General features: G+C 36.8%; 2 protein-coding genes and 1 long non-coding RNA gene across 4 annotated transcripts; 1 reads left to right on the forward strand and 2 right to left on the reverse strand.

The window, feature by feature from the left end:
• Positions 1-1,094: 1,094 nt before the first annotated feature.
• LOC113353137 lies at positions 1,095-7,254 on the reverse strand. Of its 2 annotated transcripts, XR_003361102.1 has the most exons (6): positions 7,116-7,254; positions 5,676-6,202; positions 5,371-5,567; positions 5,186-5,252; positions 1,759-1,831; positions 1,095-1,183 (listed from the first exon to the last, which is right to left on the reverse strand). It is a non-coding gene; the product is annotated as an uncharacterized LOC113353137 (long non-coding RNA). The 2 variants fall into 2 exon arrangements; XR_003361101.1 differs by having other exon boundaries at positions 5,186-5,567.
• A 463-nt stretch (positions 7,255-7,717) lies between these two features.
• On the forward strand, positions 7,718-12,479 carry LOC113347415 (protein RMD5 homolog). Its single transcript, XM_026591064.1, has 3 exons — positions 7,718-7,837; positions 8,503-8,537; positions 11,024-12,479. Exon 3 carries the CDS (start codon positions 11,058-11,060, stop codon positions 12,213-12,215), a length of 1,158 nt encoding a protein of 385 aa, XP_026446849.1. The 5' UTR covers positions 7,718-7,837; positions 8,503-8,537; positions 11,024-11,057; the 3' UTR covers positions 12,216-12,479.
• A 3,255-nt stretch (positions 12,480-15,734) lies between these two features.
• On the reverse strand, positions 15,735-18,514 carry LOC113353138 (E3 ubiquitin-protein ligase WAV3-like). Its single transcript, XM_026596833.1, has 2 exons — positions 17,852-18,514; positions 15,735-17,735 (listed from the first exon to the last, which is right to left on the reverse strand). The coding sequence occupies exons 1-2, from the start codon at positions 18,254-18,256 to the stop codon at positions 15,912-15,914; spliced, it is 2,229 nt and encodes a 742-aa protein (XP_026452618.1). The 5' UTR covers positions 18,257-18,514; the 3' UTR covers positions 15,735-15,911.
• Positions 18,515-19,280: the final 766 nt, after the last annotated feature.

Raw genomic sequence — 19,280 nt, forward strand, 5'->3', positions numbered from 1 at the left:
ATGCCACCTAACCAATTTGATAGACATTACCATCATGGAAAATACTGTTTAGTCCAAAAGTCAGTCCAAAAGTATCGTTCAGTCCAGTCCGAGTCAACTAGGTACAAATTAGTCCAAAATATAGAAAAGTACACTAATAACCCTTATCATTTACAATTTGGTCCAAATATTATAGTTTAGTCCATAGTGACTTATAATGATGTCAGCAATTTTATTTAATATAAAAATAATTAAAAAACACTTTATCTTTTGAACCGTTTGTCCAAAATTCACAAACTTTATATATTCAGAAAGCTCTTTTCGAGATCGACAGAAAGAGTACCCATATGACCATATAATTTTTATTTTTTAAATATCTTAGTTTACACCGGTGTAAGACATATACACATCTACAAAATTCCAGAAAATCCAAAGACAAGACAAGGTGCACCGTTTTGTACACCACATACAACTCCACCTAAGCACCACTAACAAGCATATTATTCAAATCTAACACAAGCCACTTTTTCTGTTGAGCAGTATTCTTCCTCTCAATAACCTTGTATGTACCGCATACATGCAATGCAATCCCAACGGAGCCACTACAAAAGCATTACAAAAAGATCCCCACTCAGATTAAACACATGGAAGATTGTTTAAGATAAAGAAAACTTAGTGAGACTAATGCAAATGCGATTAAAAAGACCAAAATAAGGCATGATCAGTTCAACAATCACAAAGAGATTAGTAATTTGAGACCACTACATCAAAAATCCACAATGAGACTAATAATTTCCAGAATGTTTATGTATCAGGAAATTGTTTTAAATCAAGGTTTTCACTTTTCATGGGATATTTTCCAGCCCAACATTTTGACATGGTATTTCTTAATTATAACTAGTGTGACTTGTTTTTCGGACGTTATCTTATATTTTGACTTGATCATTTTAGAAGATCTGTCATTTGTGCCAGATGAAACCAACAACAACTTGAATTCTAAAAGAGCATAGATACAAATAAGAACTCCACTTCATTCTCAGGATAAATGGTAGGTCGTATGCACTGTCTCAAAAAAAACATAATTAATAAAAAATGTCAGTGCAAGAACTACTCACAGTAGTCACATCCATCTATTCTGTATGTCTCACACTGAAGCGCACATATGTCCGGAGCTGAGTTCTTCCTTGCTTAACGCTTGCTTTTCCTTTTCCCAGATAAAAAAAGAGTACCCCATGTTTACATGAGACGATTAAGAAATATCAATGCATTGTTTTAAATATATTCAATCGCAGCTTAGCAAAGTATTTGACATTTCACCAAAACAGATGAAATCTAGGACAGAAAAAATTAAATCAAGTAAAACTTCTCAAACATTATTATCGGTGTAGGAAAATCGTACAAACTCCCAGATATCTGCACATAAATGTTAAGATCCATCCGAAGTAGAAAGCAAATATGTACACTGGTACATATTATAGGTACACTGGTACATATTATAGGTACACTAATATGTACATTTGTACTCTAGGTGCACCAATATATACACTTGCAATACAGGTGCACCAATATGTAGACTTATAGAAGGATGGTAACTTAATTTACAAGAGACACTGTCAAGCTAAATTGGCAACTCCAAAAACCATGCATTGCTAGAATAAAGCATCCTTTATTCCATTTCAAAGATCACTTGGCTTACACAGTATCATTCTTCTGAGCATTATGTAAGACTGAACTAAGATTAGACCAAGGAGACCAGCATATTAGAATTATGAAACATACCTCTCTTTGTCAGTGAGGATAAATGTTCAAGTCAGGTTAGACGTGGAAGCTCACCAATTTTTTGGCACATTTGCTGTCAAACAAAAGTGGAAACAGATTAGAACAAGATTAGAATAGGATACCAAAATAACCTAACAGTATAAATACATATCAAATTATAATTCATATAATTACTACATATCATATTATAATTCCTGTAAAGCGGTTAATAAGCTTATGGAATGTTTAAAGAAATACGAAATATAAGATATTAGAAGCTCAGGTTGAACTTGTAACAAAATAATGTCAACTGCATTTTATAAAATCTTAAAAAACCAACAGCCATTCCATGAAAATTAAAAATTAGAAACTTCCAAACTAATCCCAAGGAAAGGGCAAGATGGGAGATCTGTAACTTTAACAAAATCCAAAAAAAATGACTTTATAGCTCCATAACCTAGATAAGTCACATGAATTCTAAACCAGGAACCACGTGTTTAGTACGCTAGGCCACACAATATCTTAACGATTAAAAGGTGTACAATTATGTGCACGTTAACGAACGGGTATACAACTATGTACACATTAAAAATCAATATGTGTACAATTATGTACACATTAAGAATCACATGTGTACAACTGTGTACACATTAAGAATCACATGTGTACAACTGTGTACACATTAACAATCAATAACAAAATGTAATATCATCATCTTAATATTTCATGCCGCCATTACTGAAATTTGAATGAGTTATACCAATTGTTTCTTTTCCACACATTAATTCATTTAATTCTAGATATTATAGTTCATGTACGAAAATAGGGCTAACTATAGTGAAACATATGCTTCTTGTGGTGACAGTTAATATGCAGAATAAATATCAAAACATGACTGATAGATCAGAATCATTTCGGGAAGTACTCCTGATTCAGTTAAGATGACAAAATACAAGGTTACAAATTTGTAAACAAACTTGTGGACATTACTCATAAAATAAAATACTTGAAGAACTCAAATAAGCGCATAACACTTAGAAATTGAATTATTATCTGACTGATAATAAAATCTAGAAATACTCAAATACTATGATAACTAATTGTAACTTAAACTATAACTGGTGTACAAGCATATACACCTCGTATAACAAACACAAAAAAACAGTGCACTTTTATGTGCACCGCGTATAACAGGTGTACAATAAAATACACCTATTATATGGAAAGGAAAATTCTTCCAACGCTTATGCCCCTCGTCCATTCTGGGCGCAGACAAAACATAATTGTTTAGGGAATTCTCTAAATTCATATTTATTATGGTTTAGATATTTCCAATTTGTAGTAATCAATGTCGACTCCATGGCCTCGTTGATAGACGCATTTATGTGTCTATATTCATCTCGATTTTGTATAATGTTAGTACCCATTTTTGTACTTATTATGGTATTTTATGTGTTTGTAGGTATTTTTAGAGAAATAATCATGTGCAGAGAAATTGGCTCGAAAAGCGGTATTTACGCGCGTGGGAGAAAAGTACTAAAGGCACCCAAGAGAAATTGATAAAGGCACACACACTTTGGATAAGGGCCACCTAGGGCATCCCTAAGTACCTGTTATCGACACCCCTACTCTGGATAGGGGCAACCATCTTCAAATTCCAAATCTTGAAAATTGGCGGGAAATGTTGCTGCAGTGAAGAACAGCGAAGAGTTCGAATCATTGAGCTGTTTTTAGGGAGATTAAATCGTGGGAATCAACTGGGCTGGACTTCATATAGGATAAAAGACCATGTACATGTGTTTGGACCCAGCCAATTGGGCTGGAATAGCCGGAGAAACAAAACAGGACCCAAACAGGTCACACACGCTGCTGTTCAAGTTTCAAAGATTTGTGAGAGATATTTGGGAGAGTTTGACGCTGGAAATTCATGTATTTAGTCTTGTTCACGTCTTAAGAAGAGTTTGGTACCTATTTAATAGCTAACAGAGCGTGAAAAAGCAAAACAGAACGGATTATCGTTCCAACTGGCAGATAAGAGAAATCAGAGATTTGATCGAATTTAAGGGACTCTGTTGAGCTATAAATAGGTGGTTTTCGAGTCTTAGAAAGGCTAGCAAGTTTATGGAGAGTTTGGGAGAAGTATAGAGCATTAACAGAGCGAGAAAATCAAGTTACAGGAAAGTTTTTGCTGCTGCTGCTGCCATTGAAGAACACGAAGAACGAACGGACCAGGGCAGTCGTTCTTCAACAGTGATAACGACTAACACGTGAGGGTCTTAGAGTTACCGTCAACAGCAGTTTATTTCTATCGTTTCTGTAACAGTGTTCTGCAACAATTATAAGTGTTGCAAACACCCGATTTACTCAATTATTTTCCTTTTCATCATTTGTAAAACACTTGTGAGAATCAATGAAATATTTTGAGAGGTTTTCCAACATGATGAGCGGCTAAAATACCTGGTGACTGAGGCGACAGAGGAGCTATTCACTCATGTTTGATTGGTAAATTCTTTTTATAATTTCTTAATTATTTATTTTATTTAATTCACTTGGATCAATAAAAAACCCAGATAAAAATGGTTTTCTTAATTAGTTGTGAATCAGTTTGATGTTTTATGCTTAGAATTAATTCTTTGATAAATCATGCTTAAGGATTACAATTTAATATTTGGACACCTTATAGATTAATAAGTGATTTAATGGAAAAAGAGCTAGATAATAATTATGAAATATTTTTGTAACCAATCAACTTGAAGTAATAGTGAATCCGGAGCCTTAGTCCATTTTAAATCTTGACATCACTCTTTGAAAATTAATTTGCTTTATTTTTATTAAATCTAAAAATTATTTCCTTCATAAATCTGAAAAGAACCTATTATTTACCACTATTACAACAACTTTTGGAAAAACATCACTCGTGTTATACCCTCAGCTGATCCAGGTTGGGATTATGGCTAGCCATTAGTAGGCGATAGAAACAGTGTGATGATTTGATTTGTGTAGTATGATCACAAGAGCTGAGATTTTTAGACATAAGAAACATCTTCTTGGTGGACACCACCAAGCAAAAACACCTATTAGTGGTGTACAAGAAAATACACCTATTACATGGTAAGAATTCCCCTTTTCATGTAAAAGGGAAACACAAAATATGACACTTTAATTGTTAAAAACAGCACAAACTGATGACAGAAGATCTAACCTAGATGTACTTGAGAGAAAGGGGTTTCCAATCTCAAACATTCTAAGACCATCCCAACCAACTAAAACATTATAAAAGAGAACTGTATAGGGTTTCTACGCGAATGTCTACACCATCGTGATTGTCATTGTTTCGAAGGATGATAATTACGTAAGCATATATTATCAAACACGACACAATTACTTACATAAGTATTATCAAAGAATTTGGATATTACGCGGGAGTTTCAAGTTAAGAAATAAGTACCTTAATGCTCAAAGAAAGCTAAGTTCCTCCTTCAAATCTTCTCAGCTTCCTCCGGCCCGTTCCCTCTCTGTATGCCATCCAGACTTATAATCTTCTCTATCATGCATAAACTTGCAAGAATCTCCAAACTCATAATAACCAGTATCCTTATAATCATTACATATATATCTAGTTGATATTCCTACCTGGCAGACGTCCTAACATGAGTAGAAGCCATAAGTGGTCCATGTGCTCCACCAGATTTGTCACCAGCAACTGTATATTCTCTCCTAAACAAGCTTTACGATCTGTATACCCAGTACACCTCTATAAAGCTTCTCATCATTAAGCGGCTTCTTATTTTATTCTTTTTCAGTGCATCTTCTGCTTGCTCATGTACACACTAAAGAATAAAAAAAAAATTAAAGTATTTATTAGTTCTTATTTTACCAGAGATGCACCACTACTTCAAAAAGGAAAAACCATCGGCTGAAGACTCGCAATACACTACCAGTTTGATTTATAACTTGGGTTTATTTCATGTCCGAGCTACCTGTACATCCACTAATAATCAACACCAGCAACAAACAAATCCCATCGTGGGTACTCGAGACACCACCAGCATTAGCAAATACCCAACGAACTCATGGCTGTAAGCTTCAGTTTCTCCTCTGATTTTCAATAGCATAAAATACAGGCCAAGTATGACCTATCAATTCGAGACAGTTCCTCCATTTCTCCCAACTGAGAATAAACCCAATCGTACACTGCAACCCTCAAAATCCATTTTTATTTGAACATCTCAGCCATCTAATCATCAGCAGGATCTAGCTTAGCCACAAATGACAATACATAAAAGCTGCAACTAGACCACTTGTGATCTGAGATGCTGCAACTATTAAGTCGCTATTACTTCATCTGAAATTCATTGTTGTCAGCGTCTATGATGGAGCAGTTGGTGCCACCTCGCCCATTACCACTTCCATTTCATACAGATTCAACACAGTGCTATCTCATTTAATAATGCAAAACCAACACCTACAGTACCTCAAAACAAAACAAAGAATGTATAAATAAAATTAGTTAGGTATAACACACAAAATAAATAAATAAATAAATAAATCTTAAGTAATAATAGTTATACAAGCAACTAGGGCTGCACATGGGTCGGGTTGGGTCGGGTTTGGCCTCACCCACCACCCGACCCATTGCTTGTGGGTAATTGAATTTTTCACCCGCAACCGACCCACCATAACAATGGGTCGCTTTTCACCCGACCCACAATAAGGCGGGTTGGGTCGGGTCGGGTGGTGGGTTACCCGTCATATTTTATATCTTGCGGGAAATTGAAATCAATTTCAAATGAATCCGTAAATTTATTTAGAAATTCAAGAACAATCAACAATACATAGAGTTCAACTAGTTGGGAATAAGTTTTAAGTTGATCCATACCTTCAGTTCACTAATCAAGATTCAAGAACAACGAATTGACGAAGGAAGAAGAGTCTCCGTGACTCTGTCTCTGAGAAGGAGAGAAGAAGAGGCCGAAGTGATAGGTGTGGGCTGCGAGTGCGATGCTTAGTTAGGGTTAGGTATTTTATTTTTTCAATCCAATGGCTGAGATTCATTCTAGGATAGAAAATCTAAGGGGTAGCATGCTAGGGAATATTGGGCGGGTTGGTGGGTCGGGTCGGGTGAAGGAAGTTCCTACCCGCAACCGACCCAACATACGGTGGTTTTCACGTGCCTCACCCATAGTCGACCCATACCTAGGTGGGTCGGTTCGGGTACGGGTATTTTTCGACGGGTGTGGGTCGGGTCGGCGGGTCGAGTCGGTTATGTGCAGCCCTACAAGCAACTATCAGAGCTTAAGCAAATCAAACCATGCCTATCTATCCTTACGAACATAATCAACAAAACACAAAGGCAGAGTATGATTCAGAAATCGTACCTTTGTTGCCGGAGAGAAATAAGGTTGAAATTTGAATCTCTATTAGTCTTCAACAATTCTGTCTCTAAATTTTGAGGAATCTTTGTTCGATTTTAGATCAGAAACAAAGATTGAAAACTAGGTAAAACTTATTTGAAATGAGATTTACAAAATTTTGTGGAAATTTTTCGAATTTTGCTCTCAAAACAAAGATTTAAATGGGATAATTGTAAATCCAATCCCTCATCATGAATCGAAAAAGAAATTCGAACTAGTATCTATCTCGATGAGCGTGAGAGCTGAATCACGAAGAAGAAATGAAAATTGAAACTGAACCAAGAAGAGAAATATTTAGGTGATGGGCATAATTATCATAGGAAAAATTTATTTTGGACTTAATCGTACATAAAACGAGTGACTCGTCTTGAATTCGGTAGATTTGGATCTCCTCGTACTAGGCTTGAGGGTACAGGACTAAAACATCCTAAGCCCGGGACTAAACGTCAATTTCTACTTACTATCACGGATGAAGTCTTTCCAAAGGATTCAACAGCCCCTATAATGAGTTTCTTTAGCAATCATGACTTACCCTACGATCATAAATGATTGATCTAATCCATAGACCATCCAAAAAAGAAAAAAACGAGGAGGCCCACAAAGGTTTTTCAATAAGATCCCTTCCTCTCGCTTCTATTCTCTTCTCTACGGTGTTCTTCGAAAGATCCCCCTCTCTATCTCTATAGGTAACACTTCTTACATAAAAATCCGAACTTTCTATGTTATTATCGAGCTTGATGTTATTTTCAATTTCGATCTGATTTGTACATCTTCTTCGATTGATTCGTAGCTACTTATTGTCCAATTATTTGTTCTGCTAATAAATAGTTTGATATTTGTAACTACTTGGTTATTAGGTTTCCAAGCAATCTTGTGAATTACGATTGGTGATTATTTAACTTATTAGCTGAATTCGTCTGAAGTTAGAAGTTTGTGTTCTGTAAAGATTAGATCTTTTAGTTACTCGAATGGATTTGAGTCATCGAATTGGAATTTTGACAATTAGGGCTTGAATTATTTGCATGATAATCACTTATCGGGGCATTATAATTATGAAGTTTGATTTAGGCATGTTACTAGTTGGTGTCTCTAGTGGGATTTAATGGGAAATTGACGTTATGAATCGGAAGCTTTTGGTTAGAAACTTATGAGTTAGGGACTCTGTGTTTAATTAGTAATTTTAGTTGATTTTGTTGTTACCTTGGAAATTAAAGGAGACATATGTATACTATGTCAGTTTCTTTTTGTTACAATCTTTTTCTTCAATTGATTTCGTAAAAAATTTAGTCAGTTATATAAAAATAGACAGATACCAGTCTGGGTTCTTATTGCTCTTGTTTGCTTGTTTCAGGAAAAGTTTTTGGCTGAAGAAGAAGTATCAGAAAGGTAATTGATTCGTTATGGTTTTTCAGTTTATGCCTTTATGGTGATGTTAATAATTTGGTATGTTATAACTTTTGCTCATCATTGACCAAGTAATACATCAATATTTAATGCTTGGTTTGGTAGAGAGTTGAGTTGCATATTCAAGATATAGCAGTTCCTAAATATTTGATTATGGTATGTTTACTGTTTGTGACCTTTTTTTCTTCGTCCTCTTTCTGTTCTTATGCTGATTTTGAATTTCTTCTGAATCATGTTGAGATTATTAGTCCCACATTATTTGGGCAATCTAAGATCCTGCGGTTTATAATCTAACATTGCCAATTGGTTTTGAGTTGGATGCCCGTATTCTAACATGGTATCATAGCAGGCTATTTGCGACGAGTCTTTAGACCGCGCCTTTACCCCGCGTCACCCGATTTATTGTCCACGTGTAAGACCCAACGAGGTTACACGTGAGGGGGCGTGTTGAGATTATTAGTCCCACATTATTTGGGCAATCTAAGATCCTGCGGTTTATAATCTCTTAGGGCCTCTCCACTCATTGCCAATTGGTTTTGAGTTGGATGCCCGTATTCTAACAATATGAATTATATACTCTCTATATTCCTACATGTTGCCACTGGATCTTCCTCACTGGTAGACAACTTGACAACTGGATCATATGAATTATCTCTATACTTTTGCTATTCACTCTTATGTAATTGGTAGACAACTTGACATCCATTTGATGTTCGAGGAAGCAACTGTTATGCATGTCTAACTTCTGTAACCAACTCACTATGTTTTGACCTTTATCGTCAAAAAGTTACGCCGTTTAAAACAGTCCATGCCATCTGATTTTCTATTCCCGCATAAGGGTGTGTTGGTCTGTCAACTTAAAATCTTTTCAGAAAATTAGCCAAATGGATCGTTTTCATTTTCAAGTCTCATTTAGTTTCAAGGCATGCATATATTTTCTTGAGGCTGAAGGCCTGGCCCACCATTTGAAACTCAATCAATTTTGAAGGTCTTCTTACGTTTTTGTTTTGTTAAAATGCCTCGACTAGTTTGAACGGGTCCTCTTTCCTGCTACCTTTTCTAAATTTAACCCCTCTCACACAGTTTAGAAGATGCATGCTTGCAAATTAGGCTTGCATGTATGAAATTGATTTTGCATATATGTGTCATATGTCCTTTAATGTTAAAATTACACATGTCCTAACTGTAGTTCTGAAATTTGGTCCTTCAGCCTTATTTTTAGCTTCTTTATGGACAAGCCAATTCATACAGTGACCTAAATACGGGTATAATTTTTGGAAGTCTTTAAGTTAGGAGACCTCTGATTTCCTTCATGATTTAATACGGATATAAATACGGTTGCTTATTTCCTTCATGATTTAATTACATTATGAACTTAGGAGACCTCCAATTTCTTTTTGTGGCAATGATTTACAACGAAGAGTTCTACTACCTAATTAAGGTCTAATGGAGTAGATCATGAGAGCGTATGCCTTAACTTTCTGATCTTCTAGCGCAGCTGTTTGACCATCTTCTGAGCATTTTGATTCATTTTGTGGAAAAAGTATTTCACCACATTCACCATTCGTCGTGGAATTGGGTATAGTTTCTAACACATGCTCAGAAAGAGTGGCCACAGAATGACTTTATCTACTCGGTTTTTGAATTGTTTGCTATATTATTCAGTTTACTGCAATTATTCTGATCTTATGCATCCTATTCCGAGCTACTTTGTCCATTTATTATCTTATTTCTCTAGACTAACCAGAATGTGTATGTACGGTGTACATGGATGAAATATTCATCTTCAAGTGGACCTACAGATCAGTATAAATAGGGTATGAAGGTGTTAATGAGAATGTGGATTCCTGCTAACAAACTATAGTATCATTAAAGACTTACCACGGAAATCTTTTACTACCATGAGGACCCTTGTTGACTCCGTCCCAACTCTCAACATCCTTGATAATTTTTCCTTATGACGTTGCCATGCTTTTCTTCCAAAAGATATCTCAGTTCCTTATTTGCAGATCTCCTAGAATCTATGAGGGCGTAGGTATATAGTGCTTGATCGAGCTATAAAGTACTGATCTCTTTGGTTATCCGGTTTGGTAGTTTTGGAAGTAAAAAGTTGAAATTCTGTTAAAAGTTACTTCTTGGTTTTTAATTAGAAACTTACTGCCTATCTCGGTCATTCTTGATCATTCATACCAATAAATTAGATTAGTTACTACCGGATGATTCCCGCGACTAGAAAAATTTCTTAGTATGTATATATGCATCTGTTACAGTTTTACAATTGGTTACTTTATATTGTTTATTGCCTATTGTCTTTAGGTCTTTTACGATAAGTAAGTATTAAGTTTTATTCGTACTACTTCTGTTCTTGTTTCAGTCTCCCTCTTTATTAGTCTCCAACACAGCATACGCATGATATTCCTCGTCACTTTTCCAGGAGCTGTTGTTTTGATCCCTTATTTTTTATACAGGTTGAGAATTGATTTCCAGTCAGTAACTAGAGGAATGGAACTAAGTACCATCAAGGATGCATTTGACCGTGTTGCCAAGAAGCAAAGGGTTTCATTTTCTAAAACCCAAGAAGCTATTGATCAGATTGCGCATGAAATCGAAAAAGCACTAGTAAAAGTGAACTCATTTCAGGACCATTCTATTCCTACTGATCAGAAAGCTATCCTCACAGAACTAAACAACAAGCTGAATGAGATAGGACCTCTTAATCAACTTGAAGGTTCACAGAAAGAGCTAAATGTAGCATTAAGCAAGTACGCGAAACTCCTCGATAAGTCTTTCAATTCGGACATATCCAAGGCTTACAGGACCGTTGATTTTGATATACACACGGTGAATCAAATTATTGCTTGCCACTTCTATCGACTGGGGCACTTTGACCTAGGTGATTGCTTCATATATGAGGCTAAGGAACCAGAAATAGCTAATCTAAAGTCCCCTTTCTTGGAGATGTACAAAATACTAGAGGCAATGAGTTCCAGAAATCTGCAGCCGGCATTGACTTGGGCGTCCTCCAACCATGCCCTTCTTATTCAGAACGGGTCGAGCCTTGAGTTGAAACTTCACAGATTGCAGTTTGTGGAGATACTGAAAACCGGAAACAGAGATGACGCACTCGCATATGCAAGGGCTTACTTTACTCCATTTGCTCCTCTACACTTTGCTGAGATTCAGAAGTTAATGGCTTCTCTGTTATGGGCTGGCCGACTTGAGAGTTCCCCGTATTCTGAGCTCCTTTCTCCAACCCACTGGGAGAAATTATCTGAGGAAGTGATGGAGCAGTTTTGCAGTCTTATAGGGCAGTCAAGGGAGAGCCCATTGAGTGTGGCGATTTCAGCTGGGATTCAAGGGTTGCCTACTTTATTGAAGCTAGCAAGTGTGATGGCTGCAAAGAAGCAAGATTGGCAAGCCATGAAGCAGTTGCCAGTGCCTGTGGATTTGGGGAAGGAGTTTCAATTTCATTCAATATTTGTTTGCCCTGTATCAAGAGATCAAGGGAGTGATGAGAACCCACCAATGTTGATGCCATGTGGTCACGTTTTATGCAAGCAGTCCATCGTGAAGCTCTCAAAAAGCAGCACACGCACGTTTAAATGCCCATATTGCCCGCTTGAGGCGACAGTTGCGCAGTGTAGGCAGCTTCATTTCTGACGAAGAACACAATCTTGTGTAATATTTATATGGTCTTCATGTGAAAACAGGTACTTACTCTTATCTTTGTGTCTCTCCGTTCTTTCTGTCTTGATGGACTGAAATCAAGTGGTAGATAGCTTTGTTACTCAGTGGCAATGTCTTTGTACTTAGTTGGGGTTTGTATGGGAAGAGTGGATGAATGATAACCTTGATGTAAATAGAAATTCTTTTTAGATTCATGTTAAATCTTCTACTACGAAAGAGCCATCGCAGTTTCCTTTATTCTTCTACTACCTTTTTCCGTTCAAAACTAGTTTTTATGTGATCTTGTCAAACTAACATGTCAGGAAGGGAAACTTGGTTCTCTTCGTGTGTTGCAGTTCCTGTTATTATGACTGGTTCACTAGGCAATTTGAGGTGTTTGTGCACATTGACAGTATATTAGAAAGTTACTGTTCTGGCGTTGTAGGCATGTTAATGTCCTCTGAGTCTTTAAGATCAACTGCCGATTTTATGGGATATATACTTGTATGTTTAGTTGTCTCAAAAGTCATAGCGATAGTCGAGATGGTAAGCAAGTACTGTTTTGAATTTGGCTTGGGATCTTCTGTCCCCAGTAAATGTTTTAAATTTTAATAGTAAATGTTTTAAAAAAAAACAATTGTGGCCCATGAGCACATTTACCTTAAAAATGCAATAGGTTGGACGACAAAAGAACAGTATATTTCATTGTCAATAATAGCAAAAATTTATCATCAGCATCAGGTGAGGCCCAAAATCCTGTCATGGTGTTATGTTTTTGGTAAAAAATTTTGCTGATGGAGGTTCGTATCATATGAGTTGTGATTCTTTTGCTCTATTCCCTTTAACAAAAAAATAGGAGTAAATAAAATAGTTTCTACCTCTGTACTTGCAAAGAGAGCCTAATGCCATTGATTAACAAATTATTGGAGGGATATACCGTCTCATGAAAATTTGGTCTTTCACTTCAGCCAAAATTAAATTATTGCTTTTGTTTTGCTCATCTTATAGAACTTGTTATCTTGTTCCTTGACTTTGTCAACGACAGACATCAAAAAACTCAAATTCAGGCATAAATTAGCAATCCATCTCAGTGAATGGGTTATTCCATTACAAAGTAGTAGGTCGACACAGCTTGTAGTCTGATACGACTAAATATATGTAGATGTGCATATTTAGCATCACAATCAGAGTAGTTGCGAAGGCAGCCCTCGGGTAATCTTACCCAACAAGTTTATATAAGCAGTTGGAGAAGGGACATCTTCATTGGCCTTCTCAAATTCCACAGACCATTTCACGGAGCAGCGTCCCTCACCCTTTCCTCACCCTTTCGGGTAACAAAGATCAACTTGAATCCAAAGCTTTTATAAGAGCAAGTCTTATGGTGGAAGAGTTCCATCTTCCACGCCACCTCAGCATTTGGAATTGTGGATGGAAGTGCAAGTGTAGTGGTGGAATAGTGAAAACGCCATTCTTAATAGCGCTAAAAAAACGCTATTAAGAATAGCGCTACAAAAACGTTATTAAGCATAGCGCTTTTTTTTTCAGCCGTTAGATTTCAACAACTCATTTTAAATCTACGGATAAAAAAAACGCTATTCTTAATAGCGTTTTTTTAGAGCTATTCTTATTGGCGTTTAGATGGATTCCACGGACCCTTCCACCAAACCATGAAACCTTGCTTGGATTTTCTGTGGAATACCCCAACTTAGAAACCACTAGACTTGACATTCCATGATTTTTCCACATTTAGAATAGGTTGGATTCCACCATAAGACTTGCTCTAATAATTCATCAGTTCTCCCCCGTAAAAGTTCCAGGTGATCGACTTGCTTTCGTCGTTAACAGCCACTGTCCTCTCCTTGAGCGTGTGGCGTAGTCCATCTATCAATTAATAGGTAGGACTTATGATTTCTCCAATTATCGTCAGATTTCAAGAATACAGTACAAGTTTTTTTCACCATGTCAAAGTGATTCATGCTACGAATGACGATAAAAAATTAATCACTTTGACAACGACACTGACAACAAAAAATCCAGTAGCTAAAGTAGAATTAACATATATATACGTACCAAGTTCATATTTCCAGAGCCTGGCACTGCCAACACTAGCTCCATCTCGGCTCTTATAAATTTCAGGAAAACATTTCACTAGTTGGGTAATGTTGTTCTTATAGAACCCATAAAACTTGGTGGCAGAGCACTTGACTTCAGCTATCTCAAGACCCAACTTTTGAATTTGAGCCATGCCAAACAAATGCTACTATTGTTGTCTTAGCTTATTGTGGAGTTCTCAAGTGGTGTTATATGGAATGAAGAAACTGCTTTTGTTTATATGATTTCCACGATTACTTTGTAATTAGTTAATTAGTTAACGGCTGCTATTTTGTGAGAATTGCGATTCTATATGAAAGAAGCAGTATCAGATGATAATTTGGATTAACAAATAATACATGCTAGAATTTGTACTCGATACTCCATCAAAAAGTAAATGCAAGCATGTAACTGGAAGGCGCAAAAACCAAAGAAGCAGTCATCCATGCAAGCATAAATTTCTTAAGCCACCGTTGTACACTTTATTCCCAAATCCACCATCGAAACTTGTTAGTATTTTTTAAGTCAAGATCGACAGTGCTGATGCCTTTGCCAAACATGTTGTAAACCTCTCAGTTGGGGAGGAGTGGTCAAGCAATATTGAATTCAGTTTAGGATAGAACTTTGTAAGGTTTTTAAGCATATTTTTAGTTTCGTAGGGTATCTGAGAAGAGCCCGATATTTGGATTTTTAATGTGAATTATCCCCATGAATTTATGGGTGATACCATTTGATCTGCAAGTTGGGACCAATTTAACATTGAGAACGGAGTGAACCCCGAGCTGGATAGAAGATTTAAATGTGGAAAGCATTAATGGCAACTGCAAGATGAAATTTAGCTTATATAAAGACAACTCTCTTTATTGATGTTTAAAAAATCTCTCAAAACTAAACATAAGTTCTAATCTTGCTCATATGATCAACCACAACTTTGGTGAGCATATATATATATATAACTATGAATTCCTTTTCCTAGTCCTATTACCTTATTATATGTCTTTCTTTTTCTTAGAACTAGATGACTTCTAATTCCCTTAGGATTACATCAGTTTCCTAATCTTATCCTAACCAGCTTGTCAGTGACTTCTATGTTGAAGTTAATCCAACAAGCTTGAGATCGTAAACAAACTGATCATTTTGTGTGTCCGGTTCATTCACATTTCAAATCAATAACCCTATTGAATAGGGTCCTCCATGATTGGGAATCGCCTTGTGTGTTCGCTAATAATTGGTCCTCCATCAATAAATTCTTTAAGTCTTAGCTAGAACCATGGAATCATTCTGTTCCAAGTACAAAACAGCATACCTGTAATGACACATTTCCATGTCCACTTAACTTAAAGGAAGACCAATTGACCAAGCTTTGAGATAGAGACTACCATGGTAATTAAAATCTTTACTTCTCTTCGGTGTTAAGGGAAGTTACCATACAAATTTTTAAAATGGCAGTAGCAAACTGAAAGTTACAATCATATCAGAAATGAAAATCACTGACTAAACTCCCTCTCTCTTGAAATTCATTTCATTTCGTTTCTTTACACCCTATAAATTTCTACTAAAAGAAGAAGAGAAATTACATTTTCTTTTCACTCTTCTTCTCTAGAATCTCGCACTCTCAAAACCATGTAAATCGCTCACTCTGTTCATGGATTTTTTCATAATTGCCACTTTAGCAAGTTTCTCTGCTGCTCGCCACGCTGATGTTGGTGTAAGAGGCTCCCCATTCTCATCAAGAAATGCCATTTCCCTCTCGCGTGACTTCTGCCGTTGTATTTGTTGCTGCTGCTGCTGATATTGTTTGCGCCGATGCAAGTCAGCCAAATCAATTTCTAAGCAATGAATATACTCTTCAGCTGATATCGAGCTGGATTGCGTTAATAATGCTCTGGCGGAAGAAAGTAAATGGATTGCGCTCGATACATCATTGTATTCAACAAGTCGTCGACTCTCAGCTATAGACCGAGTTGTAACAAAAAGATTTCTCAGACGCTCGATCTTCGGATTCGATGATCTGACAGTTTGTGCACTTGGTACTTGTAGAATTTGTTCATCACCATATATCACATCCTGAGTAACTGGATCTCTATATGAAGATCTGGCAGACATCAGATGGTGTGCGTCAATTAATCCAGTTGGAACCCTTAACTCCACCAGTAACTCTCTCTCCTCCTCCGCGTAAAGATCCCCGAGCCGCACAAGACCTGAACCGTTACCAGAAAGTAATGCCGGCCGCCCACTATAAGAATAAATTGCTGCAGTATCAGCTATATCTGATCCAGGAGCGAAACCTAACTGCAGCCTAAGATCTTGGGTCACCACACTCAATAGGCCACCAACACATCTCGCAAATGCGTCCTCAGCCGGCTCATGACTGAACCCAATTTTATCACCAAACCCGGAAGAATGCACAGGAATCTCTAGGTGAGCGAAACGCGTCTGGGATGACGACAATAGACAGCGTTGTTGATTCGATGGAACACCGTCGTCCTGGCCGTCTGATAATAGCATAACACTAGCAACAGGATTTCTCTCCCTGCGATCTTCAAGAACTTTGGCAGCTTTTCTCAGACCATCGTTAACAACGCTGATGGTACCTTGGCCACAAATGAGCCGATCAATAATACGGCGCGCTGACCGTTGACCTTGAGGAGACATTCTCCTCAAAGGTAATAGCCGTTTGGTAGTTGATGAGAAGCCGACTATTGCAAGCCGATCAGATGAATCGAGTGAAGAAATAACTAAGCGCATGGCGCGTTTAAGCATATGTAATTTTGAGCCGTTCATATTACCACTTAAATCTAAAACGGTAACTAAATCAATAGGCGCACGTCGCCCGTGTTCTGAAAACGGCGCATGATTACTATTCTGCGCTACTGGTGGTGCTTTGATCTTGACCGTTAAAGCATAATTCTCGTAGTTTTGGCCTACTGAGATCACTGCTACTTCCGGTTGTAACCTAACTTGAACATTTCTCGATGAATCTCCGCCGTTGAACACTGTTTCTTCTGGAGACTTGGGAGTGACAGGTAGAAGAACAGGATTATTTACGAAAAAACCTTGAAACTCTTCGATTTCTTCTTCATCTGTTTCTGGTATTGAATTGAATTTAGCTCCGGCAGTTGGAGATAATAATAATGGTTCATCGTCGTCATAAACCCTAATCTCCAATTGGTCAGAATTTGCTGTTTTCGGTGAAGAAGATTGTTTGGTGATGATTTCTTGTTCAATTTGGCGTTTGAGGGTTTGTCCCATTAACGGTACTTCTTTCCAGATAGTAGTACAAACAGGGCAAACGAGACTGACGGGAGAATTTCTAACATGAGAAGATATACAATGGAAATGAAAAGAATGGGAGCATTCTGCTGTAAAAATTGCTGTACCTTGACCTGATTTCATGCTCTGTGAACAAATCCCACAAGTATTCTGCAAAAACATAGAAAAAAATCAGAACAGAAAAGTTAGTAAACAGTTAATAAAAAGGTAAAAGCTGCTGAAAACGAAAAAAAACAAACAGAGAAATGGGTTTTTGTTTTTGTTACCTTTGATAAGCGAGAACCAGATTTAAAGATTGAAAATTTCAATGGAGATTTTGGTGAAGATGGTGCTGAAGATGAAGTTTGAAACAATTTAGAGGATTTCGTTTTGCATTGAAGTTTAGGGGTGTTTTCATTTTGAGGAGGCATAGGAGGAGTAGTTCTACAACGTAAACTAGGACTAACAGAGATTGGATGATGAGATTGTAAACGTGGTGTTGAAGGCAAACTATGACTTTTGATTTTAGTTTTAGTAGTACTAGTGGAAGTAAAAAGACCTCCAATTTTTCTGCTACTACTTCTTGGACTTGGACTAGTACTAGGACTTCTTTTCTTTAGTTTCTCTCTTCTTATCACTTCACCATCTCTTGGTAACGATGTGCAAAATGCTCTTCTCCATCCCGTACCCATCTCTCACTCTTCTTCTTCTCTGTATGTTTCTCTTTTTCTCCCTGTAATACTTTGACTCTGGTTTTACAAAGAAAGATAAGAACACAATTGGGGATTCGTTCTTTATAATAAAACTTTCTTTCTGTTCTCTGTTGTTTTCTTTCTGCTTTTCTCTCACTGGTTCTCTATCGATTCTCCCAAACAAGAACGCTCAGTAATACCCAAAATGTGTTTAAAAATATTTGTTTTTCTGCGAGTCTATTGAGTATTGAGATGATGAGCTACTCACAGACTACTGTCTTCTCTTCTACAGAAAGCCTTCACTTATATTGGTGGAAGCTCTGGAACAGTACTTATTACATTGGGTTACCGACACGTGGAAGTAAAACAAATCACGTTGTTTGGGTCAACCGTGAGATTACTCCATCATACCACGTTATAGTCACCGACCTGCAACACTAATCAGAGTTCCCATTCCCGCCTTATACTTCTACAGTCCAATCAACGGTCCCACTGGTTTTGTGTATTTTTAGCTCACTGATCCATCGTGTATTATATCATATAATTCAAATCCAGTAGTGATCTGATCATGACGGTCGGATTATGTTGGTGTAGCAATCGAGGAAATTTGATGAATTCAAAGTATGATCTGTGTGTGGGATTCCCAAGGACCATCCAACTGTCAATGAATTTTGGAATATGTAATCACAATTATTACACGGAAAGGTTTCTTGATAGCCATTAGTGTATTGATTAGATACTTAATTTGTTTATTACAGAATAACGTTCCTTTTCAGTTGCTTATTCTGAAGTACGATCATTTTTAAGTCAGGAATTTTGACTTTTGGAGTTTAATAGTAATATTATGAAGGCTGTTATTGGGGCGTCACACTCTATTATAAGGGCTTTACTTGGATATCTAGTGATCAAAAATCTGGTTAAGAGATATTTTTGATTTCATAGCAATTTATCAAAATTATCCTTCAATTAAAACTAAAAGAAAAACATAATAAAAACCTAATCTTCACATTTTCAACCATTTTGA

Source organism: Papaver somniferum, chromosome 2 (genome assembly GCF_003573695.1).
Source record: "Papaver somniferum cultivar HN1 chromosome 2, ASM357369v1, whole genome shotgun sequence".
NCBI lineage: Eukaryota > Viridiplantae > Streptophyta > Magnoliopsida > Ranunculales > Papaveraceae > Papaver > Papaver somniferum.